The following is a 27,028-nucleotide window of genomic DNA, read 5'->3' as shown; positions in this document are numbered from 1 at the left end:
TATTTAAGCAATAAGGCCCGAGTGTGTGTGGTATATGGCCAATACAGACAGAAGAGGACTGGCCACCCCTCAGACCCTGGTTCCTCTCTAGGTTTCTTCCTATGTTCTGGCCTTTCTAGGGAGCTTTTACTAGCCACTGTGCTTCTAATCTGCATTGCTTGTAGTTTGTGGTTTTAGGATGGGTCTCTGTATAGCACTTTGTGACATTGGCTGATGTAAAAAGGGCTTTATAAATACATTTGATTTATTGTTCTTACGCATGATGCAATGTGGAGTCCCTGGTTACAGCCCCTTAGCCATAGTATTTTAACCATATACCACAAACCCCCAAAGTGCCTTACTGCTATTATAACCTAATTAACAATGTAATTAGAACAGTAAACAAGTAGTTTTGCATCATACCCATATATTTAACCAGTGCTTGACTTGGGCAGGTCACTGAAGCTGAGTACCGGCACCTTGCATTTTCTAACTCCTGTTCCTCTTATAGAATGTTAGAATGTTAATGTATTGTGGGGCTCCTGCACCTAAATGTAAACAGTACCATTACCCAAAATCAGTATCAGCACTTATTTCAATTCAAGCACTGGCAATAAGGCATGGGGGGTGTGGTATATTGGCAATATACCACAGCTAAGGGCTGTTCATATGCACAACGCAATGTGGAGTGCCTGGACACAGCCCTTAGCTGTGGTATATTGGCCATATACCACAAACCCCAGAGGTGCCTTATTGCTATTATAAACTGGTTACCAATGTGCAAATAAATGTTTTTGCATACCCGTGGTATATGGTCTGATATACCACAGCTTTTAGGAAATCAGCATCCAGAAGCCAAACTACCCAGTTAATTTAAATTAAAAAAACACTGGACTATATAAACGGCATCATCACACAGTCTTATCTGAATTCGAAATGTGTCGCTCATCAAATTGTGACAGAGAAATCAAGAAACTTTATTCACAAACATGAAATCAGTTAAAAAAAACAATTTCACATGATTAAAATCATAACAATCTTCATGTCAGCACAATAATCTAATCCTGATTAAAAACAGTAGATGTGCAGTGGGGAGTGTTTCTCCCAGTATATAATCAGACTCCCTGAGGTGGTGAGCAAACATACAAATCAAACCATATCATTGATTTAAAAGTTTAACTGATAATGAAATCTTTGGCTCCATGTCCCTTTTTTCTACTCTTGCCCCCATGGCGTGCAGAATTCAACATTCACAGCACAGGAAGGGGATAAGATGAGCAGCCAGCCAGTCCACACATGTTTTTCCCACGCTCAATGAAGAAATAGCTGTGAAAACAGCACAACATACTGTATCATAACACTGTTCTGTTACATAACATTGGGCCCATACTGTTCACAATGTTATTCTACTTTTGTCATTGAAGTCTTACCCTTTCATTCCCCAGCTGCTTCCCCAAGAGTTCTTCACTATCCAGTAGGGTGTGCCCTTCTCCTCACCATACCCCACAGCCAGCACCGCATGATTCACTGTGTCTGTGGTGTTGTGACACTCCATGCTACAATAAGAGAAGTGAAGATGCAGAATGCAAGGCCATGATTCCTATTTTATAGAAAGAAGAAGTCATGCACAATCTACATATTTATTTGTATTGCTTTCTGATGCTGTTTGTATGGTAGGTAGGCTACAGCTGTGAGTCCTGTTTTTAACTGTGCTTATTGGAAAATATGCAACATAGCTCTTAAAGCACAGATATGATCCATATTCTAGGTTTAACAAAATAGCAGAGTCATTCTCACCTGGTGTACACACCACCATCATAATGCATGAAATCAGAGGTCACCTCATAGGCAAGGCTGACAGGGTTGAATCTGGCCACTGCATCCAGCATACCCATTTCATCATACTGCAATGTAATAAATACACAATTAGCTGACTGCCTGGGTAGTCAATGCACCAGATAATCCAGAGTAATTTGCATTTACTTACCTTTGTTATGTTGACTACATCCTTAACAAAAGCAGCAGCCAACTCAGTCTTGGACTTGCAAGTGCCATCCTTCAAAATTATTCCAACATTAATGATGTTAATATATCGTCACCGTTTGAAGTGCAAGTACTGTAGTTATAAAGATGGAATGGCTGTTTACATACATGTGCAGTGTATGGATAGTCCTCCTCTGTCATGATTCCCTTGTTATACTTGATGTATTCAAATGCTTGACTGGGGAGCCCGCTAAAAGATAATTTTTTTCAGAGCCTCAGTAAGAATCTAAGTGTCCAGTAAGACCAAGAATAGGGGGGAATATATATTACAAAGAAACGTGTTTTCGAGTGGTGACACTCACCCATTACAGCCGTGGTTGTTGAAGGCCTGAGCACAGTCCACTAGTTGCTGCTCTGACTGAACAATATAAAGGCAGCAGCAGTTGGATAAAATATACTTTTCATCATTCAAGATCAGAAATAGGACAAGAATTTCAATTAATTCCTAAATGTATTGCGACTACTAGCCTTAAACACAATTGTAAAAATGGTATTGAATTGCCTCAGCAAAAGGAGGCCAACTTTCCTTCCCACTTATTTTTTTAGAATAGAGAAGTAGATAAGTATCTCACCAGTTGTAGGAGTTTCCCTGTTGCGATTGCTGTGACTGACTCCAAACAGCCTGTAGTGGAAAAGGTCCAGCAGCTACCACAGGGCCCCTGAACACCACAAATCAAAATCTACCTTCAGCACATACAGTGGTCTTCCACATAAGCATCTTTACCTTGCCAGATAACGCATCATTTATATCATTAGAAAGTGCATCCTATACTGTATGTGTTAGGATACCTGGTTCTTCACCGCTGTGACATAGTGCCCCTTCTTTCTCCAGTCGACCGACTCTGGATATGGTCCATTGCTGCTCACATGACTCCCTTTAGTGGCAGAACAGTTCTAAGAATGACAGAAAGAAAGATTTAAATGTGTTTTTCAAGTAAAAAAATCAAGAGAAGTATACATAACAGGAATATAAATACCTGGGGCTCAGTCAAGAGGAAAGATTTTCTGAATTCAGCAAACGTCAGGTCAGAGAACTGATTCAGTCCCACTATGTAAAAAGGTCACATGTCAGAAGACAGAATTAATATGCCACACAGGAGGTTGGTGGCACCTTAATTGGGGAGAATGGGCTCGTGGTAACGGCTTCCATGTGTTTTATACCATTCCGTTCTAGCTATTATTATGCAGCCTCCACTGATCATACTCAAAGGCTGTGGACACTTCTAACATATGGAAAAAAACAAGCATCATGCAGTTATTCATACTTGTGAACTTGTGATTTCCTTCATTGTGATAGTCAATCCTCCTCTTGTTCTCAATGAAGATCTGAAGTCTGTGGTAGTACTCCTCCATGTCATACACCTTGTTGTACTACATGGATGACACAGTAACATCTCAATTCAGGTCACTGTGATTTTACCATTTTTTTATGTAGATACAGTGCATTTCAAAATGCATTAGATATTTTGTATTTAACCTTTATTTAACTAGGCAAGTCAGTTAAGAACAAATTCTTATTTACAATGATAAGACACTCTTCTGTCTAGTTGCCTAGCTTATCAGTAATTCCATACACACTATTGCAGTTTAAAATGAAATGTATTCTATCTATAGGGCTTAGTATGATGAAAATATTCTCCAATATTTATTATTTTCAAATAATACTTTTTGCAGACAGACAAAAAAACAGAAAACTTCCTTGTATTGTAGGAAAGTACCTGGTTTCGTGCCAAATCGAACTTACCTGTGACATCCATAACTTAAAGTGATATTCGCCTGTAAAGAAAACAAACATTTGATTTGAGATTGTAAAGATCAATAGGCTAAAAGCCATTATTCTATCAGTCGTTCTGATCACAAATGTGATGTTGATAAATCAATTGACATTATTCATTTGAAAGCGCAAATTAGGTATAATTTCGATTCAACATAGCCTAAAACATATTCAATTGCAACTTACCCTCCTCGGAAAACGGATATAAAGAAGTAACAGAGTATACAGCAAATATCAACAAAACCAAGATCTTCATACTTCAAAGTTTGGTAAAGCTGTTGTCTTCCTGCAACAAACAGTGAGAGCAGTGAATGAACGAACCGAAAGTCACGAGGTTTGATCACTTCCCGACTTCCCCGTGACAGTGCAAAAGGTGACGAAATATACGCTGAACTTTTATTATACATAAATAAAAATTAAAGTAAAGTTGCTGCAGTGTGTGTGTGTTTGTGTGTGATAGAGGTGGCAGAGAGAAAAATACAATTGTTTTCTCCACAAACACACTTGAGACAACAATGCCCCTGAGATAGAATAGATTTATTAGCAAGAGGTAATCAGGAAACATACATATTTTTTGTATTTTTATAAAACTGGAAATATTTCTCAAGCCATGGAAATAAACATAAGGGTTGAAAGATAATTCTCATACCACTGGGTATTGCTAACAGCAAAACGTTTGTTAATATTTCATTTATAAGAGTATGTGCACGTATAAGTGTATACAGTATATATAAGTATATATATTGTTTTAATGTTGTCTGATACAGTGTTGCATGCCTGCCACATGAGCTTTTAATGTTTCTAGACTGTACATGGTAAAAATACATACAAATATTCACAGAATAAGCACTACATTACTATATTCCTGCTAAGAGAATGATTATAGACAGGATTACAGTATATGCAAAACACTTTGAAGTTGTCTTCTACCTCTAAGTCATGGTTTCAAAATCACAATTGTTGTAGCATTTTGTGTTAAAGCTTGGGATACAATGCTTGTACTTGACACTGTTCCACATTAAGAAATATGCAGGGCTGCATATACAAACTGTACAGAATACATTTCAGCAGGTGAATTAACAACAAAGTACAAAATACTTCCCTGTGTTTATGTATCCCCTTCCCTTATACTAATACTACAAAAATACCCTTTGAATGCTGCAGGCGGAGTAACTCATTCACTTACTTTCATCATACTCTTAACAATGCATTTAACAAAGTGATATACGGTCACGTTCCACAATCACTGGAACAGCAAAAGGACATAGATTGTCTTTGAATTATACAGCATAATAGCGAAACAACCTTGCACTGTACACATATCAAAGCCTAAAAATACTACAATTTTCAAGGGTTTTGCTTTATTTTTCTTTAAAATGTGTGCACTGTTTAGATTAAATTGAAAGCAAACAAACATGTGGTTTAAAAAAGGGAAACAGCTACATATACAATGGCATGCTCCAAGAATAGCAGCAAAATGGTTAACATATTCCTCCCCAAACTCCCCACTGGGTACATACTGGTTGAATCCACATTGTTTCCATTTAATTTCAATGAAATTCTGTTGAACCAATGTGGAATATACATTGACTTGACGACTGTGTCCAGTGAGTCATAGTGAAACAAGATGTCACCACCAACTAATCATTGTCAAACTGGAAGATATAACGTACACTGGCTTATTACTGTCCCTTCAAATTACATGGATTAATAGAGCTTATTCTGCAAAACAAAACTGAAATCATGGCTACTTAACTTGAATTACTTTTGAAAATATATAGCATGAAGTTTGATTTAACTGCCCGTTACAGTGAAACATGCAACAGTAATGAAATAAAGCTACAAATATCATTAATCATCTTCTAGGTTACAGTAGGTTGTATTCACACAGGACTTAAAATTGTTTTCAAAACAAACCAGACTTTGCTGGTTCTTAGATTAAAGCTTGTGTTGTGAACATGCCCTTATGAGTTATTTATTTTCAGAGCAGAGTCAGTACTGTGCTGCAAATCAGTCACTTCTAAGAGCAGGTGTTTCTTGTAAGAATCATTCATGATGACAAGACAAAGCTCTGTGGTGCTAGTGGCTTTCACATCTCGGTCACAACTGTGACAGGATGACTCAAATGTTGATAGATAAAACAAGCGGAAGCAAACAAAGCAGAGCTGAGGCGGAATTGATAGAACAATTCAAGGAACACTCATTGGTTTAGCCACATCAATTTGGGGTAAGAAAATGTCAATGTTTTACCTGGTTTGATTTTTACAATGCTACATCAGTTGCAGATAAACACATATCCATTTGAGTAAAGAGAACAATCTTTCCTATGTACAATATGATCCTGGCAGCACGTGTGCTTACATGAAGTGCAAAGTCCACAGTATGAAAAGATGTCAATCAGTTTAATTAGTTACAAAGGACATACCATTGTACAAGATCATTGTGACTTTAGTTATCACCCTAGTAAGCCCAGTGAAATGGTCCTTGTTGCAGAGGAAAATTAAATATTTCAACAACGTGACGATTAAATTAACATTTGTACATAAGACTTCTAAAAACAATACACGTATCAGAGCAAACATGTTAAACATGACTTAACACCAGTTATTGTTTATGTCTACTGTGTACAACATAGTTCTTTAACAGAGAGTACACTTTAGGAAACTGTCATCCTCTTCAGTTGTTGACTTTAGGCTCAATTCTGAGAGAGGCTTCATACAGGCTTTCTTCATCCAGGACAGAGCTGTTGTCCAGCAAATACTGTGCTGCCTAGACCAGGACAAATATACAGTTTCAGCAGGTTGGCTACAACTACGATAATCTATACGATGTGACAAATACGGACACTCAGGATTTCCCTCATGGTCATTGCCATTTTCTTTTGTTTCTCTATATGTACAATATAAAACAAGTTAGCATGAAAGAGCTTTAAAAGTTTACCATTGGCTGATGATCAATCTTGTATGCTGTTTGCTGGAATTGTCTAATTTCTCTGATGATATGGGAAATCTGTAGAGAGAGGGAACAGAAGCCATGTATACAATACAAAGCCATAGAATACATTAATATCTCTGTAACATTACACATAGCAGAGACCGCTGACCATCCTCATCTTTGAGAAGTTGACTAATTTGTCCTCAGTGTAATTGGGCGTCCCCTCCTCAATGAAAGCCAGATCAGTGAGGTACATCCCCAGGTATGGTACACAGGGAGGGTCACAGCTAGAAGGAAAAACAGAAGAGTAGGATGTCACCAATTTGACAATACTTTGATCGATCCACTGCCTGAATGGCCAGCATCATCGTCTGATACACATTGGCTTTTGTAGTTATTAGAACAACCAGCAGAAACACTCACTTCTTTAAAGCCTCTCTTAGGTTTTTGAACCTCCCCTCTGACGAAACCAACTTCTGCAGCTTGTCAATTACGGTTTTAGTCTGAGGGATGAAATAAAATACTGTTTAAAATAATATTATTTTGGAAAACACCCAGGAACAGTATAATCAACATAGTTAAAGTGATGTGTAATCTGTAATAAGCAATAACGATTCATGGAGGTCTGAGGTGTCATAACAAGCTGTTTATAATAGTGTATTGAGGTCCTAGTGCAATGATAAAATGTGTAATAATATTACTAGGACCAGGCTATGAGCCCTCAGTGAGCTGGGTGTGTGTAGTGGGAAATGTGGCCACCTGCTTGGACACTTTGAGCCAGGTCTTCTTGAGACGGAACACAGAGCTGCGGTTGAGGGAGGAGGTGATCTCCAGCACAGCGTTGTAGTTATGGAGACAGCGGCAGATGTCCGCCACCGCCACCCACTTCTCCATCACCGCCACCCGTGTGGTCACATCGTCACAACGCAGGATCTCAGTGGCAATCAGGTTACTGATCTAACAGAGGCAAGACAGACAAGGAATACCATTGTTCCTAATGCATAACAACCAAAGCCACACACTGTAATGAAAAGTGAAAATGTACAGCGGTACTATGTTGGGAGATGGGAGTTGTTGGCTGCATACATCATTGAAATGCTTTGTTGTTTTCATGATATATGGTGTCCTTTCATTCTTGTCATTCTTCATCCAGCCTTGACCAAAGAACTCTCTGTAAAACAATATTGGAAGATCAAGTAGAAAAACAATTTATTCTCATTAATAGAGCATAGTTGTTGTTTAAAAATCACTATGTGTCCCATATTGTACAGTGCATTCGGAAAGTATGCAGAGCCCTTGACTTTTTGTTACGTTACAACCTTATTATAAATGTAATTAAATAAAACATGTTCCTCATCAATCGACACACAATACCTCATAATGACAATGCAAACCACTTATTACAAATAAAAAAACATAACTTATTTACTGAAGTATTCAGACCCTTTGCTATGAGACTCGAAATTGAGATCCAGTGCATCCTGTTTCCATTGTTTGAGATGTTTCTACAACTTGATTGGAGTCCACCTCTTGTAAATTCAATTGATTGGACATTATTTGGAAAGGCACACATCTGTCTATATAAAAGGTCCCACAGCTGACAGTGCATGTCAGAGCAAAAACTAAGCCACGAGTTCAAAGGAATTGCCCGTAGAGCTCAGAGACAGGATTGTGCCAGGGCAAAGATCTGGGGAATGGTTCCAAAAAAATTCTGCAGCATTGAAGGTCCCCAAGAACACAGTGGACTCCATCATTCTTAAATGTAAGAAGTTTGGTACCACCAAGACTGAGAGCTGTCTCCCAGGTCAAAACGGAGCAATCAGGGGAGAAGGGCCTTGGTCAGGGAGGTGATCAAGAACCCGATGGTCACTCTGACATAGCTCCAGAGTCCCTCTATGGAGATGGGAGGACCTTCCAGAAGGACATCCAATCTCTGCAGCACTCCACAAATCAGGCCTTTATGGTAGAATGGCCAGATGGAAGCTAGTAAAAGGCACACGAGTGTTGCCAAAAAGCAACTAAAGACTCTCAGACCATGAGAAATAAGATTTTGTATTTATTTTTTAGCCCCTTTTCCTCCCCAATTTTGTGGTATCCAATTGGTAGTTACAGTCTTGTCTCATGGCTGCAACTCCCGTACGGACTTGGGAGGGGCGAAGGTCGAGAGCCGTTCGTCCTCCAAAACACAACCCAACCGCACTGCTTCTTGACACAATACCCACTTAACCCGGAAGCCAGCTGCACCAATGTGTCAGAGGAAACAACGTACACCTGGCAACCCTGTCAGCGTGCCCTGCGCCCGGCCTGCACGATTGGACAAGGACATCACTGCCGGCCAAACCCTCCCCTAACCCGGACGACGCTGGGCCAATTGTGCACTGCCCCATGGGTCTCCCGGCTGCGACAGAGCCTGGACTCGAACCAGGAATCTCCACTCAGGAAGCCACCAATATTGAACTCTTTGGCCTGAATGACAAGCGTCACATCTAGAGGAAACCTGGCATCATCCCTATGATAAAGCATGGTGGTGGCAGCATCATGCTGTGGGGATGTTTTTCAGCAGCAGGGAATGGGAGACCGGTCAGGATCGAGGGAAAGATGAACAGAGCAAAGTACAGAGAGATCCTTGATGAAAACCTGTTCCAGAGCGCTCAGGACTGGGGCAAGGGTCACCTCCGAACAGGACAACAATCCCAAGCACACACAGCCAAGACAATGCTAGAGTGGCTTCGCGGCAAGTCTCTGAATGTCCTTAATTGGCACAGCCATAGCCCGGTCTTGAACCTGATCGAACATCTCTGGAGAGACCCGAAAATAACTGTGCAGCGATGCTCCCCATCCAACCTGACATAGCTTTAGAGGATCTGCAGAGAAGAAACTCTGCAGATAAGAAACTCCCCAAATACAGGTGTGCCAAGCTTGTAGCGTCATACCCAAGAAGACCCCGAGGCTGTAATCACTACCAAAGGTGCTTCAACAAAGTACTGAGTGAAGGGTCTGAATATTTTTGTAAATGTAATATCTCAATAATTTGATAAATTTTCTAAAACCTGTATTTGCTTTTTTCATTATGGGGTATTATCTGTAGACTGAAGACAAAAAACAATTTAATCTATTTTAGAATAAGGCAGTAACACTGAATACTTTCCGAATGCACTGTTATGTGTGTGTGTGTGTGTGTATCATCAGCTGTGTCACTCAGTGTCACTCACTCATATGGGATGACCTTAAAGACCAGGTGGTCCAGTAGGGTGAGCTGCTCTGCTATCTCCAGGGCAGAATGGCTCTCAAACGCTTCCGCCTTTCCTACTGACGCCTAGCACACACACAGAGCATCACCGGTAACCATTCCCAAGACATGAGGTATGAAAACTACTTCACTATATTCAAACATTCCTGAGACACATCCTTAACATACATAATGTATGTCAAGGAAAGATTGTCCTCCTTTGACTCAACTGCCATTTACACATGCAGTCATCCCACTTACCAGCTGTGTCACCTCCTCCAGGCTGATCTGATTGTCACCTGGGTCCTCCTGTGTCAGGGTCCTAATAGACCATACAACAGAGTCAAGTATGTATTTATAATGTGCGTGTTTCTCTTTACTCTGTACATAGAAGCCCTAAAGAAGCGAGAGCCCATGTATTCAATAATAACAGAGTGTGTCCATAATTAATTTTATTTTTTATTTCACCTTTAACCAGGTAGGCTAGTTGAGAACAAGTTCTCATTTGCAACTGCGACCTGGCCAAGATAAAGCAAAGCAGTTTGACACATACAACACAGAGTTACACATGGAATAAACAAACATACAATCAATAATACAGTACAAAAATATATATATACAGCATGTGCAAATGAGGTAGGATAAGAGAGGTAAGGCAATAAATAGGCCATGGTGGCAAAGTTTTACAATATAGCAATTAAACACTGGAATGGTAGGATGTGCAGAAGATGAATGTGCAAGTTGAGATACTGGGGTGCAAAGGAGCAAGATAAATAAATACAGTATGGGGATGAGGTAGATTGGATGAGCTATTTACAGATGAGCTATGGACAGTGATCTGCAGTGATCTGTGAGCTTATCTGTGAGCTTATCTGACAGCTGGTGCTTAAAGCTAGTGAGGGAGGTAAGAGTCTCTAGCTTCAGAGATTTTTGCAGTTCGTTCCAGTCATTGGCAGCAGAGAACTGGAAGGAGAGGCGGCCAAAGGAAGAATTGGCTTTGGGGGTGACTAGTGAGATATACCTGCTGGAGCGTGTGCTACGGGTGGGTGCTGCTATGGTGACCAGTGAGCTGAGATAAGGCGGGGCTTTACCTAGCAGAGACTTGTAGATGACCTGGAGCTTGTGGGTTTGGCGACGAGTATGAAGCGAGGGCCAGCCAACGAGAGCATACAGGTCGCAGTGGTGGGTAGTATATTGGGCTTTGGTGACAAAATGGATGGCACTGTGATAGACTGCATCCAATTTGTTGAGTAGAGTGTTGGAGGTTATTTTGTAAATGACATCGTCAAAGTTGATAATCGGTAGGATGGTCAGTTTTACAAGGGTATGTTTGGCAGCATGAGGGAAGGATGCTTTGTTGCGAAATAGGAAGCCAATTCTACATTTGATTTTGGATTGGAGATGCTTAATGTGAGTCTGGAAGGAGAGTTTACAGTCTAACCAGACACCTAGGTATTTGTAGTTGTCAGAACCGTCCAGAGTAGTGATGCTGGACGGGCGGACAGGTGCGGGCAGCGATTGGTTGAAGATCATGCATTTAATTTTACTTGCATTTAAGAGCAGTTGGAGGCCACAGAAAGAGAGTTGTATGGCATTGAAGCTCATCTGGAAGTTAGTTAACAGTGTCCAACGAAGGGCCAGAGGTATACAGAATGGTGTCGTCTGCGTAGAGGTGGATCAAAGAATCACCAGGAGCGAGAGCGACATGATTGATGTATACAGAGAAGAGTCGGCCCGAGAATTGAACCCTGTGGCACCCCCATAGAGACTGCCAGAGGTCCGAACAACAGGCCCTCCGATTTGACATACTGAACACTACTGGAGAAGTAGTTGGTGAACCAAGCGAGGCAATCCAGGCTGTTGAATCTGCCAATAAGAATTTGGTGATTGACAGAGTCGAAAGCCTTAGCCAGGTCGATGAATACGGCTGCACAGTTATGTCTCTTATCGATGGCGGCTATGATATCGTTTAGGACCTTGAGCGTGGCTGACATGCACCCATGACCAGCTCTGAAACCAGATTTTCATAGCGGAGAAGGTACGGTGAGATTCGAAATGGTCGGTAATCTGTTTGTTAACTTGGCTTTCAAAGACCTTAGAAAGGCAGGGTAGAATAGATATGTCTGTAGCAGTTTGGGTCTAGAATGTCTCCCCCTTTGAAGAGGGGGATGACCGCGGCAGCTTTCCATTCTTTGGGAATCTCAGATGATACGAAAGAGAGGTTGAACAGGCTAGTAATAGGGGTTGCAACAATTTCAGCAGATAATTTTAGAATTAGAGGGTCCAGACTGTCTAGCCCAGCTGATATGTAAGGGTCCAGATTCCGCCTCATAAGCTGAGGCGGCGGTAGTACCGGTAGGTACCTGATGATGTTGGCGGCTGCTTTCCTCTCCTGTGTCAGCAGCTCCGGGTCATGCATCACTTCCTCCAGGAAGGCTATCACCTTCAGCTTCAGCTCAGTGTTACTCTCAAAGTCCTTGGAGGTCACCACACACACACACACACACGAGTTAACTGATTGGAAACCTGGACACTATTTGACCTTACAAGTAATGACTATGTATCTGGAAGACTTACCTGAGAGTGTTTTGACACCCAGTGCCTCAGAACATTCAGGACTCTGTTGGTGGCAGCCCTTCGGATTACAAACTCTTTGTCCCCATTCCTCTGGTCTGTTGGGAACCCTGGGGAAAATGGATAAAATATGCCATGTAAATATCACACCTACATTTTTAATGACATATAGATTTTTTTTCTCTCTTGAGAACAAAAACGACATTGAAGAGCTCATGCTTTTGAAAATGTAGTGTACACAAATTGTTCCATTGTGGACAAAACTGATGTTTAATACGCTGTGTACCTGTGCTAGCCAGGGACATGCGGCGGTACTTCTCCTTGGTGGGCGTGCCCTCATTGGCTCCTGCCGTGGCAATGGCGAAGGCGGAGGCTGCAGAGAGGGCACTGCGATTGTTATTGTCCATCTCAGGGCGGCACGATGACATCACCGTGCCATTATTGTAGGAAAACAGGGAGAATTCTACAGGGAGATACAATATAGAGACAGTTATACTGGCTGTAAAATGCCATGAGATTCATTTTAGTGAACTTGATTGATGCAGTGTGATACCTTTACAAGAAAGTAATATAGGTATAAAATGGAGAGACCATAAAACAGAACTGCTGACATTATGACTGCACTAGGACAGCCACAAAAAATATCCATTAAAGTGTCAGCTGCATCAAATGAATGCTCTTAATTGGTCTCTCACTACTACTTCAATAGGAACCGGAGGGAAATAGATGCAACTATAACCTGCTCACTGAGATTTAAGAGGTTGTTGACGACGCTTAGCAACTTAATGGATCTTACCCCAAAACGCATGATCTATTTTGGCTGTGTAATTCATATTGTGTAACAGGACAGATTTGTTAATTTATTTTGTCTCCAGTAGAGGGCAGAAACCCAAGAGCACCACATTCTATCCCAGTAGAGCATAGAGACCTTACATGAGGCTATGATATTCAAGATGGGTGTAGCTAAATATAGCCACCAATATCAGCATAATGGAGAAATTGACTGGTTTCTCATCACACTGTCTGCACACTGACTGACAATATACAGACATTACTGTGTGATTAAGGAACTAATCAAATCAGTTGAGCTTTATGATGAGTTATATAAACCTGATCTGAGTACTGTTAATGTAGATGATGTCAGGTTTCTGTTCACCTTTGACTTGGTACACATTTTGTCCTAAGGGTTGGGCAGCGCCGTGCACAGACCTGCAAGGGGCAGGTGCTCTGTAGCAACATTTTAAACATATTGAACATAGGGTATAAGGCCTATTTATTTCTGCACCAACACACTCACTCATCACAAATTGTAAGCAAGCTAGTTACAGGAGAAGGGTGCAATTGTGGCACGCAGCTTGGGTCGTTCCTGCATGTGGTATTCCTGCATCTGCAGGAACCCCTCTTTATAGTTCTATTGATCCATTTTTTTTGTAAGGACAGATGGTAGGCGGGGTGCTCCAGTACAGCAGGTGGCATTAATGCACGATAACGGATGCCATCTGCGATAAACCCCACAGAAGGGCCGGGGGCGACAATTGTAGCTAGCTAACGGTAAACCGGTAGACCGTGTCTTTTGCCCCTGCCTGTCAGGTACTATTTTCCGTAGTTCTGTTAACAAAGGTGAGGGCAGGTGGGAGCTTGATTTATGCAGGAACCAACAGGGTGCACGAGGGGTGGGGTTCATGAAGGAACAAATGGGATGCTTCGAGGGGGGCGCATGTAGAGACCCCCCGAATGCCCACAGGCAGGAACCCCCCGAATTGCAGGCTGCAATTGCACACTATTGAGTTACAGTGCCTCCTAAAGACATAATTGACATATGGAAGAGGGTGGGCTATCAGCTGATCATTTATGTTGATGATTAATGTAAATAGCTCGATAACTTTTACTGATTGTGATTTACCTCTGTCTTTTTGCCTCTCTCTGCTGCCGGTATCAGCCAACCAGACCAAATATTGCTTATGATGTAGGCTAAATCAAGTGTTATCAAATGTAATGCTGCTGTGGCAGTACTGTTGATATTTAAACTAGGTAGCTAGCTACACACACTCAATCAGTGACCGAATCTCTCAAGCTATGCATATTTGGATACCCAGCACCCCTTAAAAAAAATATTGCAGTTTTGAAACTGCAGTAAAAGTGCAGTAACTGCAGTCAACTGTGATATTTTGGACGCAGTAATTGCAGAATAAGTGCAGTTATACTGCATTCTACGACTGTTAAACTTCAATTTGACTGCAATCTTTTTTGTAAGGAGCAATCTCAGTACAGGGCAGACTGGGGAAAAAGGTGCAACCGGATGTGTGTGAGCTACATACAGGGCATATCAGATGCAACTGAACCAGAATCTGGGGTTTACAAAGGAGAGGTTGAATATGACATCCTCATTTAAGCCCAGGAAGTAGCCAGTCAATTATCCATTTACCAGCTTTTCAAGCGTAATAATGTCATACATTCGGTAATTACCAAAGAATGGAGATTCACTGAGCCATTACTGCTGTTCCGGATGGTATGTACGTTACTCCCCAAAAAAGTCTAAATAAAAAGTTACATACAACCAAAAAAAATGCATTGCCTGGAAATAAGTATTGTTTTTGAACAAGTGCGCATTCACGTCTTCTGCACCTGCTGCAATATTAGTAATGGAATTAACATACACTAAATAAAGAAAATATCAATAATTGAAATATACAATAACTATAAAAACATACCCTATATCAAATTTTATTGGACTTGTACACATGTTTTGCATATGCTTATGTTTCTCGCTCCAACAGTGCAGTAATACCAAACAATTGTCATTCCTGCTCCCTCCCCCTGGTGCTCAACGTTTCCGGTTTACAAACCTCTGGTCCTGCCAACCCACATTGTGCACACCTGGCAACCATCATTGCACACACCTGCTCCCCATTGTTAAGCATGCCTGGTCTTCATCACCACCCTGATTACTCTCCCTTCATACAGCCCTCAGTAAGCCACAGTCATCAGGAAGTATTGGTTTTGGTCACGCTCATCCTGTTTTGTATAACTTTTATTTGTTGTTGTTATTATTATTAAACTCACATTCTGCACCTGACTCCCTGTGTATGCGTGACAGTATACTGCCTCAGAAATTATGGAAACTGTAGAAGATTACACCATCTTCCTGACGGTTGAGGAACAGGGTCATCTACTCCACCAACATCACGACCAGCTGGCTCTACTGGGTACGACCATGAAGGAGGTCCTCCGTGTTCTCCATCGCCTCGACACCATTAGCGAGGTTCTCTGTCTCTGACAGAGGGCCTCCTACCACAGGTCGTCACAATGGTCAGCGACACCTGACTGTCCCTTCTGGAGAAGTATGACAGTACTCCATCGAAATGCTGTGGCGTCCTACTCTAGTGCTCCCTGTATTTTGCTTATCAGACGTAATCCCCACCACATGAGGTCCAAGGTTGCCATGGTCATTTCCCTGCTGACCGGATGGGTGTGGGCTACGGTAGCCTGGGAGAGGCATCAATCCAAGATGGCGTAGCAGTCAGACGTCTTTGTCCTGTCGTGTCCCTTGTATATATCGTTTTACATCTTTTTCTTCGCATATCTTTTAAAATATTTTGCTAAACCTCAACTTCTAAATACTCCTCTGCAACCCGCCTCACCCAATGTGGCGTGGATCTGCTTTTTTCCCCTAAAGTATTTATATTTACTTCGGATCTGGAATCCCTCAACTGAAGCAAGCCAGCCAACTACCAGCTATCAGTCAGCAAACCATTGCCAGCGGTCATCAGCTAACCTTCAGCTCGGAAAGCTCTCGCCAGTTCGAACATCATGACGAACCAGAGCATAACGGATCTATTATTTTTATCCCCGGATTCCTACCGCAAACTGAACATTTTCATCTGGATCTTCCCAACTATCTAACCGCAATACTGGATGACTACTCCTGGCTAGCGTTTCCATCCCAGAGCAAGCGCCAATTAGCTTGAAGCTAGCCCGGTCAGGGCTCCTGTGCTACCGCAGAAGCATACTCCTGGGCTACAATATCCAGACCCCTTCTACAGTCGGTACGGGGCACGGCACCCCGCAGATCCCCTACGACTGGAATACCGACATAACCTGCCCGAGGACTCCAACAGGCCCCTCAGGCGCGACACCCGCTGAAGGCCCATTCTGCTAACCAGATAGGCCTGCTAGCTACCAAGAGCTACTTGGAATCCCTACTAATTCCACGACTGGTCTATCGACGTCACCGCACGAAGAGGCAAAAACAGACTTACCCCCATCGCAACGTCCCCCAAAGTCTAACTTGCTAGTTCTGCTATCTGCTTGCTTGCTAACCCGGTCTGCTAACTGCTAGCTTGCCTACCCGGTCTGCGAACTGCTAGCCCCTGCTAACTGCTTGCTTGCTAACCCGGTCTGCTAACTGCTAGCCCCTGCTAACTGCTTGGTTGCTAACCCAACCTGCTAACTACTAGCTTGCCCCGGTCTACTAACTGCTAGCTTGCCGGCCCCGGCCTGCTAACTGCTAGCTTGCCCCGGTCTGCTAACTGCTAGCTTGCCTGCCCGGTCTGTAACTGCTAGCCCCTGCTAACTGCTTGCTTGCTAACCCGGCCTGCTAACTGCTAGCTTGTTTAGCCCCGGCCTACTAACTGTTAGCTTGTTAGCATCGGCCTGCTAACTGTCTGAATCGCCGTGTCCCCAGTCAGCCCAACCACTCACTGGACCCATATGTTCACTTGGCTACGCATGCCTCTCTCTAATATCAATATGCCTCGTCCATTACTGTCCTGGTTAGTGATTACTGTCTTATTTCACTGTAGAGCCTCTAGCCCTGCTCAATATGCCTTAACCAACCGTGTTGTTCCACCTCCTACATATGCGATGACATCACCTGGTTTAAACATCTCTAGAGACTATATCTTTCTCATCATTACTCAATGCCTCAGCGGTTTACTCACATCCTGCCTTACCTTTGTCTGTACACTATGCCTTGAATATATGCTATCATGCCCAGAAACTTGCTCCTTTTACTCTCTGTTCCAAACGTGCTAGACGGCCAGTTCGTATAGCCTTTAGCCGTACCCTTATCCTACTTCTCCTCTGTTCCTCTGGTGATGTAGAGGTGAATCCAGGCCCTGCAGTGCCTAGCTCCACTCCCACTCCCCAGGTGCTTTCATTTGCTGACTTCTGTAACCGTAAAAGCCTTGGTTTCGTGCATGTTAACATTAGAAGCCTACTCCCTAAGTTTGATTTACTCACTGCTTTAGCACACTCTGCCAACCCAGATGTCTTAGCCATATCTGAATCTTGGCTTAGGAAAACATCCAAAAATCCTGAAATCTCCATCGCTAACTATAACGTTTTCTGCCAAGATAGAACTGCCAAGGGGAGTGGTGTTGCAGTCTACTGCAAAGATAGTGATACAGATCTCTGCAGGCTATCTAAGTCTGTACCCAAACAATTTGAGCTGCTACTTCTAAAAATTCACCTTTCCAGAAACAAGTCTCTCACTGTTGCCGCTTGCTATAGGCCACCCTCTGCCCCCAGCTGTGCCCTCGATACCATATGTGAATCAATTGCCCCCCATCTATCTTCTGACCTCGTGCTACTAGGTGACCTAAACTGGGACATGCTTAACACCCCGGCCATCCTACAATCTAAGCTTGATGCCCTCAATCTCACACAAATTATCAAGGAACCTACCAGGTACAACCCCAAATCAGTAAACACGGGCACCCTCATAGATGTCATCCTAACTAACTCGCCCTCCAAATACACCTCTGCTGTTTTCAATGAAGATCTCAGCGATCACTGCCTCATTGCCTGCATCCGTAATGGGTCTGCGAGCAAATGACCACCCCTCATCACTGTCAAAGGCTCCTTAAAACACTTCTGCGAGCAGGCCTTTCTAATCGACCTGGCCGGGGTATCCTGGAATGACATTGACCTCATCCCGACAGTAGAGGATGCCTGGTTATTCTTTAAAATTGCCTTCCTCACCATCTTAAATAAGCATGCCCCTCTCAAAAAATGTAGAACTAGGAAAAGATATAGTCCTTGGTTCACTCCAGACCTGTCTGCCCTTGACCAGCACAAAAATATCCTGTGGTGTTCTGCATTAGCATCGAATAGCCCCGTCCTATGCAACTTTTCAGGGAAGTTAGGAACAAATATACACAGGCAGTTAGAAAAGCTAAGGCAAGCTTTTTCAAACAGAAATTTGCAGTACTAACTCAAAGTTCTGAGACACTGTAAAGTCCATGGAGAATAAGAGCACCTCCTCCCAGCTGCTCACTGCACTGAGGCTAGGAAACACTGTCACCACCGATAAATCCACTATAATTGAGAATTTCAATAAGCATTTCCTAACGGCTGGCCATGTTTTCCACATGGCTACCACTACCCCGGTCAACTGCCCGGCACCCTCCACAGCAACCCGCCAAAGCCCCCACCATTTCTCCTTTACCCAAATCCAGATAGCTGATGTTCTGAAAGAGCTGCAAAATCTGGACCCCTACAAATCAGCCGGGCAAGACAATCTGGACCCTCTCTTTCTAAAATGATCTGCCGAAATTGTTGCAACCCCTATAACTAGCCTGTTCAACCTCTCTTTCGTATCGTCTGAGATTCCCAAAGATTGGAAAGCTGCCGCGGTCATCCCCCTCTTCAAAGTGGGTGACAGTCTAGACCCAAACTGCTACAGACCTATATCTATCCTACCCTGCATCTCTAAGGTATTCGAAAGCCAAGTTAACAAACAGATTACTGACCATTTTGAATCACATCGAACCTTCTCCGCTATGAAAATCTGGTTTCAGAGCTGGTCATGGGTGCACCTCAGCCACGCTCAAGGTTCTAAACGACATCATAACCACCATCAATAAGAGACATTACTGTGCAGCAGTATTCATCGACCTGGCCAAGGCTTTCGACTCTGTCAATCACAACATTCTTATTGGCAGACTCGACAGCCTTGGTTTGTCAAATGATTTCCTCGCCTGGTTTACCAACTACTTATCTGATAGAGTTCAGTGTGTCCAATCGGAGGGCCTGTTGTCCGGACCTCTGACAGTCTCTGTGGGTGTGCCACAGGGTTCAATTCTTGGGCCGATTCTCTTTTCTGTATACATCAATGATGTTGCTCTTGCTGCTGGTGATTCTCTGATCCACCTCTACGTAGACGACACCATTCTGTATACTTCTGGGCCTTCTTTGGACACTGTGTTAACTAACCTCCAGACGAGCTTCAATGCCATACAACTCTCCTTCTTTGGCCTCCAACTGCTCCTAAACGCAAGCAAAACTAAATGCATGCTATTCAATCAATCACTGCCCGCACCTGCTAGCCTTTCCAGCATCACTACTCTGGACGGCTCTGACATAGAATACGTGGACAACTACAAATACCTGGGTGTCTGGTTAGACTGTAAACTCTCCTTCCAGATTCACATTCAGCATCTCCAATCCAAAATTAAATCTAGAATCGTCTTCCTATATCGCAACAAAGCATCTTTCACTCATTCTGCCAAACACCCTCGTAAAACTGACCATCCTACCGATCCTCGACTTTGTTGATGTCATCTATAAAATAGCCTCCAACACTCTACTCAACAAACTGGATGCAATCTATCACAGTGCCATCCGTTTTGTCACCAAAGCTCCATACACTATCCACCATTGTGACCTGTACGCTCTCGTTGGTTTGCCCTCGCTTCATACTCGTCGCCAAACCCACTGGCTACAGGTTATCTACAAGTCTCTGCTTGGTAAAGCCCCGCATTATCTCAGCTCACTGGTCACCATAGCAGCACCCCCTCGTAGCATGTGCTCCAGCAGGTATATCTCACTGGTCACCCCCAAAGCCAATTCTTCCTTTGGTTGTCTTTCCTTCCAGTTCTCTGCTGCCTGTTCTCTGCATGACTGGAACAAATTGCAAAAATCTCTGAAGCTGGAGACTCACATCTCCCTCACTAGCTTTAAGAACCAGCTGTCAGAGCAGCTCACAGATCACTGCACCTGTACATGAACCCATGGAGGTACGGGCCACACATCTTCGCAGCAGAGTGGCGTCGCCAGAGACAGCTGATGCTCTATTCCCATTGCGGCCAGGAGGGGGCACCAGCTTCAGTGGTGTCCGGCACTTTCCAGGCTTGGGTCCACTAGAACAGCCCCATGACCTTCTGTCTCCCAGGGTAGGCGTGAGTATTCAATTATCATTCTCCGCCAAACCCTTTCTGGTTCCCATTTTGCTGGCTGTCCCTCAAGGGTTGTTTCTACAGCTCTAGTGGACTCCGGTGCCGTGGGGAACTTTATCGACCAGGCCCTCGCCTCCTCCCTGAATTTAACTTCATACCCACTCGCCTTTCCTTTCCAAGTCCTGGATATGCATCCATTGGGATCCGGCATAATTACGCACGCCACAGCAGTCACTCACCCTCACCGTGAGACCCAAGCACAAGGAAAGCCTTCCCTTCCTCATCACTCATCGTTGACCCGTACACAAAGTCCTTCTCGGCCTTCTGTGGCTCCAAATTCATAACCCAACCATCTCCTGGTCAAAGATGACAATCACCAGAGCACCTGCTTTCCCGCACCCTGTGGTTCCACATTGGTGGAGGGCCCTGTGAGTGTCCTCCAGCCCATCAATCGGGTCCTCCCGTATCGTGTGTTTTGTGTTTTGGGACAGAGATGTGAATATCTGCCAGGGTCTGGAGAGGGTGGGCATCTCCAGAGGGCATCTATGTCCCCACATTGGTGAGAGATTGGCTGTTGATCTGGGCACACATACCTCGCCTATGGACAGCCAGATATCACCCGCACCACCCAATCGCTTTCCAATAAATACTGGTGACCCACTTTGGTGCAGGACGTCACCCACTATGTCAAGTCATGTACTCAATTTAAATGTTCCCAGCATGCTCCAGCAGGGAAACTACTTCACCTTCCTGTGCTTCAGCAGCCTTGGTCACATCTGTCCCATAGACTCTTTAACTTCTTCGATATAGGGGGCGCTCTTTTAATTTTTGGATAAAAAAACGTTCCCGTTTTAAACAAGATATTTTGTCACGAAAAGATGCTCGATTATGCATATAATTGACAGCTTTGGAAAGAAAACACTCTGACGTTTCCAAAACTGCAAAGATATTGTCTGTGAGTGCCCCAGAACTAATGCTACAGGCAAAACCAAGATGAAATTTCATACAGGAAATGCCCCAGATTTTGAATGCGCTGTGTTCCAATGTCTCCTTATATAGCTGTGAATGCGCTAGGAATGAGCCTACACTTTCTGTCGTTTCCCCAAGGTGTCTGCAGCATTGTGACGTATTTGTAGGCATATCATTGGAAGATTGACCATAAGAGACTACATTTACCAGGTGTCCGCTTGGTGTCCTCCGTCGAAATTATTGCGCAATCTCCAGCTGCGTCCACTTTTCCATTATGTTCAGAGGAGAAAGGCGACTGCCACGAATGATTTATCATCGAATAGATATGTGAAAAACACCTTGAGGATTGATTCTAAACAACGTTTGCCATGTTTCTGTCAATATTATGGAGATAATTTGGAAAAAAGTTTGGCGTTGTAATGACTGAATTTTCGTTGTTTTTTTTTCTGCCAAACGTGATGAACAAAACGGAGTGATTTGTCCGACACAAATAATCTTTTTGGAAAAACGGAACATTTGTTATCTAACTGAGAGTCTCCTCATTGAAAACATCTGAAGTTCTTCAAAGGTAAATGATTTTATTTGAATGCTTTTCTTGTTTTTGTGAAAATGTTGCCTGCTGAATGCTAGGCTTAATGCTATGCTAGCTATCAATACTCTTACACAAATGCTTGTGTAGCTATGGTTGAAAAGCATATTTTGAAAATCTGAGATGACAGTGTTGTTAACAAAAGGCTAAGCTTGTGAGCCAATATATTTATTTCATTTCATTAGCGATTTTCATGAATAGTTAACGTTGCGTTATGCAAATGAGCTTGAGGCTATGATTACGCTCCCGGATACGGGATTGCTCGACGCTAGAGATTAACGTATCTCCTTTCCGATGGGTTTTACCACTATTCTGGTTGTTGACAGACTCTCTAAATCCTGTTTTATCCCTCTCTGGTCTACCTAACACTCTCCATGTCACCGAGGCACTAGTCTAGCAGGTTTTCCGGCACTATGACTTTCCGGAGGACAAAATTTCCAACCGTGGTCTACAATTCATGTCGCGTGTCTGGAAAGTTTTTATGGAGATGCTGGGGGGCCGCGGTCAGCCTTGGTATCGGCCTCAGTCTAACGGGCAGGTGGAGAAGACCAACAAGGAGCTAGGGAGGTTCCTAAGGAGACACTGCCAGGACCGGCAGGTGGAGTGGGTCCGGTTACTTCCCTGGGCGGAATATGCACAGAACTCACTTCGTCACTCCTCCACCATGCTGACTCCCTTCCAGTGTGTCCTGGGATGTCAGTCGACCCTGACTCTGTGGACTCCAAGTCAGACAGAGGCCCCCTCAGTGGATGAATGGTTCTGGCATCAGGACCAGTGAGGCTCACGTGTTCCATCCTGGTGATCGCATCTTGCTCTCAACCGGAAACTTCCCGCTCTACCTGCCCTGGTGGAAGCTGAGACCCCGGTTTGTGGGGCCCATCAAGGTCCTCCGGAGGGTCAATGAGGTAACCTATCATTTAGAATTCCCCACCAACTACCAGATCTCATCCTCCTTTCATGTTTCCCTCAGGCTGGTGGTTCTTGGCTGCTGCCATCTCCAGCGACACCCCTCCCTCCCCTGTACATTGAGGGGACACCCGCATATGCTGTTAGGTCCCTTCTGGACTCCTGACGTCGTGGGCGTCGGCTCCAGTACTTGGTGGACTGGGAAGGGTATGGTCCTGAGGAGTGCTCTCGGGGGTACTGTCACCTGATCTCTCTGGCGGTCGACGTCGCCAGTCTACTAACCACCAGTCCTGGCAACCTACATTGCACACATGGACTTCATCACCACTCTGATTACTCTCCTTTCATAGAGTCTTTAGGCAGTTTTGGTTACGTTCAGTATGCTTCTCCTGTTTTGTATTTTTGTAATGTTGATTTTTAAACGTTTGGCAACTGCTTCGTGACTCCCTGCGTATACGTAACAACAATACACAAATACAATAAAATACAATACAAATGAATTGTCAGAACGAGCAATGTCTCAGTCCGGAATATATATATGATGGTGTGTCTAGCTAGTATGGACAGTATATTCATAGAAAAGGTGTACTGCAGTAGTTATCTAGGCTGAGCCTTGGCTATACTACTGTGTGTGTGTGTGTGTGTGTGTGTGTGTGTGTGTGTGTGTGTGTGTGTGTGTGTGTGTGTGTGTGTGTGTGTGTGTGTGTGTGTGTGTGTACTGGAAAAAATATAAACGCAACATGTAAAGTGTTTCATGAGCTGAAATAAATAACGACACCAGAACTGGACCTCCACATCCGGCTTCTTCACCTGTGTGATCGTGAGACCAATTCATTCCAATCGACTGATTTCCGTAACTGTAATTCGGTAAAATCTTTTGAACATTTTTTTTCAGTGTACATATGATGTGGGTGAAACGGTATGTAAACATCAGTGTTCAATGACTATGGACGTAGGGCAGCAGTATCTACGGTGCACGGTAGAGTACATAATCTACATTTCCAGACAAGGCAATTTTTTCGGTTGCCTGTAACTTCAACTTTTTTTTTTCAAGTGCATGCCAGAATAGCAGCAATAGCTGCTCAGTGAAACTACAGTTGGTAAGTACTGACTGTATTTTGACATTAAGCTGGAAATGTTGGTGAATGGCTTCATGGGCTTGAAAGAGAATTGTCATATTCAACATGTTCTGTAAAGACAGATTCTGGTTCAAGACTCAACCAACGGACGGTGTGAGTGGTGGCGAACTTGACGACTTGAGGGCAGTGGGTTCTGAACAACAAAGGTATACAAAACCTTTGTGGGGGAATTATACCACAACCCAAAAAAGCACTTTGGCGAATGGAAGGGGCATGTGCTCTGCACAGGTAGAGCCTTAGACCGGAGGGGATGGCTGAAGTTTTATGGGCTCCATACCAATTGTGCTAATATAGTTTTTTCATGTTTGTAACTTATTTTGTACATAATGTTTCTGCCACTGTCTTATGACCGAAAAGAGCTTCTGGATATCAGAACAGTGATTACTCACCTTTTTTGAGTCAGATGTAAAGGATTTACTGCGGCTCCCAGAACCAAATCCCCGTCATTCACATGAAGAGCAGACCCTGATACAGGACCCACAGATCTGGGTGCCTTGAGAATTCGTCAGCGAGTGGGTAACCCGCCTCTACCATCCGTCCTATTGGCTAACGTGCAATCATTGGAAAATGAACTAGATAAGCTCCATTCGAGACTATCCTACCAACGGGACATTAAAAACTGATATCTTATGTTTCACCGAGTCGTTGCTGAACGACGACATGGATAATATACAGTTGGCTGGGTTTTCAGTGCATGGGCAAGACAGAACAGCTACCTCCGGTAAGACGAGGGGTGGTGGTCTGTGTCTATTTGTCAAAAACAGCTGGTGTGCGATCTCTAATATTAAGGAAGCCTCAAGGTTTTGCTCGCCTGAGGTAGAGTACCTCATGATAGGCTGTAAACCTCACTTTTTAACGAGAGAGTTTTCATCTATATTTTTGCAGCTGTCTATTTCCCACTACAAACCAATGTTGGCACTAAGACTGCACTCAACGAGCTGGATAACGCCACTCCTTGTGTAAATGCTCATCCAGAAGTGCCGCTCCTTGTGGCCGGGGGACTTTAATGTAGGAAAACTAAAATCTGTTTTACCTAATATCTATCAGCATGTTACATGTGAAACCAGAGTTGAAAAAAACTCTAGACCACCTTTACTCCACACACAGAGACCTGTACAAAGCTCTCCCTCGCCCTGCATTTAGCAAATCTGACCATAACTCTATCCTCCTGATTCCTGCTTACCAGCAAAAACTAGAGCAGGAAGTACCAGTGACTTGCTCAATATGGAAGTGGTCAGATGACGCAGATACTAAGCTACATGACCGCTTTGCTAGCACAGACTGGAATATGTTCCGGGATTCATCCGATGGTATTGAGGAGTATACCACATGAGTAATCGGCTTCATTAATAAATACATCAATGACATTGTCCCCACAGTGTTCGTACATACCAGAAGCCATGGATTATAGGCAACATCTGCACTGAGCTAAAGGCTAGACCTTTATAAGAAATCTCACTATGCCCTCTGACGAACCATGTAACAGGCAAAGCGTTAATACAGGACGAAGATTGAATCTTACTACACCGGCTCAGATGCTTGTCGGATATGGCAGGGCTTGCAAACTCTTACAGATTACAAACGGAAGCCGAGCTGCCCAGTGACACAAGCCTACCAGTCAAGCTAAATCACTTCTATGCGTATTTTGAGGCAAGAAACACTGAAGCATGCATGAGAGCACAAGTTGTTCCGGACGACTGTGTGATCAAGCTCTCTGTCGCCAATGTGAGTAAGAACTTTAAACAGGTCAACATTCACAAGGCCGCAGGGCCTGACGGATTACCAGGATGTGTGCTCAGAGCATGCGCTGACCAACTGGAAAGTGTTTTCACTGACATTTTCATCCTCTCCCTGACCGAGTCTATAATACCTATATGTTCCAAGCAGACCACCATAGTCCCTGTGCCCAAGAACGCCAAGGTAACCTGCCTAAATGACTACCAAACCATAGCACTCACATATGTAGCCATGAAGTGCTTTGAAAGGCTGGTCATGTCTCACATCAACACCATCATCCCAGAAACCCTAGACCCACTCCAATTCTCATACAGCCCCAACAGATCCACAGATGACGCAATCTGTATTGCACTCCACACTGCCCTTTCCCACCTGAACAAAAGGAACAATGGACTGCTGTTCATTGACTATAATACGTTCATCAACATAGTGCCCTCAAAGCTCATCACTCAGCTAAGGACCCTGGGATTAAACACCTCCCTCTGTAACTGGATCCTGGACTTCCTGACAGGCTGCCCCCAGGTGGTGAGGGTAGGCAACAACACATCTGCCACGCTGATCCCCTCAGAGGTGCATGCTTAGTCCCCTCCTGTACTCCCTGTCTACCCCCGACTGCGTGGCTAAGCATGACTCCAACACCGCCATTAAGTTTGCCGACGACACAACGATGGTAGGCCTGGTCACCAACAACGATGAGACAGCCTATAGGGAGGAGGTCAGAGACCTGTCAGTGTGGTGCCAGGACAACAACCTCTCCCTCAAATTGAGGACTTCGAGCAGGTTGAGGGCTTTAAGTTCCTTGGTGTCCACATCACCAACAAACTATCATGGTCCAAACACGTCAAGACAGTCGTGAAGAGGGCACGACAACACCTAAATCCCCCTCAGGAGAATGAAAATATTTGCCATGGGTCCTCAGATCCTCAAAAGGTTCTACAGCTGCACAATCGAGAGCATCCTTACTGGTTGCATCACTGC

The 27,028-nt window shown here is 43.7% G+C and overlaps 2 protein-coding genes across 2 annotated transcripts in view; both read right to left on the bottom strand.

The window, feature by feature from the left end:
* Positions 1–932: 932 nt before the first annotated feature.
* ctsh (cathepsin H) lies at positions 933–4,124 on the bottom strand. The gene is made up of 12 exons (XM_064929883.1): positions 3,983–4,124; positions 3,767–3,798; positions 3,288–3,393; positions 3,000–3,070; positions 2,812–2,916; positions 2,595–2,681; positions 2,325–2,380; positions 2,131–2,212; positions 1,967–2,035; positions 1,777–1,883; positions 1,410–1,535; positions 933–1,305 (listed from the first exon to the last, which is right to left on the bottom strand). The coding sequence occupies exons 1-12, from the start codon at positions 4,050–4,052 to the stop codon at positions 1,230–1,232; spliced, it is 987 nt and encodes a 328-aa protein (XP_064785955.1). The 5' UTR covers positions 4,053–4,124; the 3' UTR covers positions 933–1,229.
* Positions 4,125–4,314: 190 nt separating this feature from the next.
* rasgrf1 (Ras protein specific guanine nucleotide releasing factor 1) overlaps positions 4,315–27,028 on the bottom strand; it is a 40,208-nt gene continuing 17,494 nt past the window's right edge. The window contains exons 17-27 of the mRNA XM_064929881.1: positions 12,820–12,996; positions 12,537–12,643; positions 12,323–12,435; positions 10,221–10,281; positions 9,943–10,046; positions 7,817–7,901; positions 7,490–7,687; positions 7,154–7,233; positions 6,900–7,017; positions 6,737–6,805; positions 4,315–6,565 (exon numbers count right to left, since the gene is read on the bottom strand). Of these exons, the coding sequence (XP_064785953.1) occupies positions 6,473–6,565; positions 6,737–6,805; positions 6,900–7,017; positions 7,154–7,233; positions 7,490–7,687; positions 7,817–7,901; positions 9,943–10,046; positions 10,221–10,281; positions 12,323–12,435; positions 12,537–12,643; positions 12,820–12,996 (1,205 nt within the window). The 3' untranslated portion in view covers positions 4,315–6,472. The remainder of the gene's footprint in view (positions 6,566–6,736; positions 6,806–6,899; positions 7,018–7,153; positions 7,234–7,489; positions 7,688–7,816; positions 7,902–9,942; positions 10,047–10,220; positions 10,282–12,322; positions 12,436–12,536; positions 12,644–12,819; positions 12,997–27,028) is intronic.

The sequence above is a fragment of the Oncorhynchus masou genome, chromosome 22, assembly GCF_036934945.1.
Source record: "Oncorhynchus masou masou isolate Uvic2021 chromosome 22, UVic_Omas_1.1, whole genome shotgun sequence".
NCBI classification, from domain to species: Eukaryota; Metazoa; Chordata; class Actinopteri; order Salmoniformes; family Salmonidae; genus Oncorhynchus; species Oncorhynchus masou.
The sequence above is the reverse complement of the archived record's forward strand: the minus strand, read 5'-3'. Positions and strand labels throughout refer to the sequence as shown.

Coding starts and splice junctions, on each gene's coding strand:
- ctsh (XM_064929883.1), bottom strand. CDS start 4,052: ATGAAGATCTTGGTTTTGTTGATATTTGCTGTATACTCTGTTACTTCT. Junction 3,799..3,982: donor ATATCCGTTTTCCGAGGAGG/GTAAGTTGCAAT, acceptor TTTTCTTTACAG/GCGAATATCACTTTAAGTTA. Junction 2,036..2,130: donor ACTATCCATACACTGCACAT/GTATGTAAACAG, acceptor ATAATTTTGAAG/GATGGCACTTGCAAGTCCAA.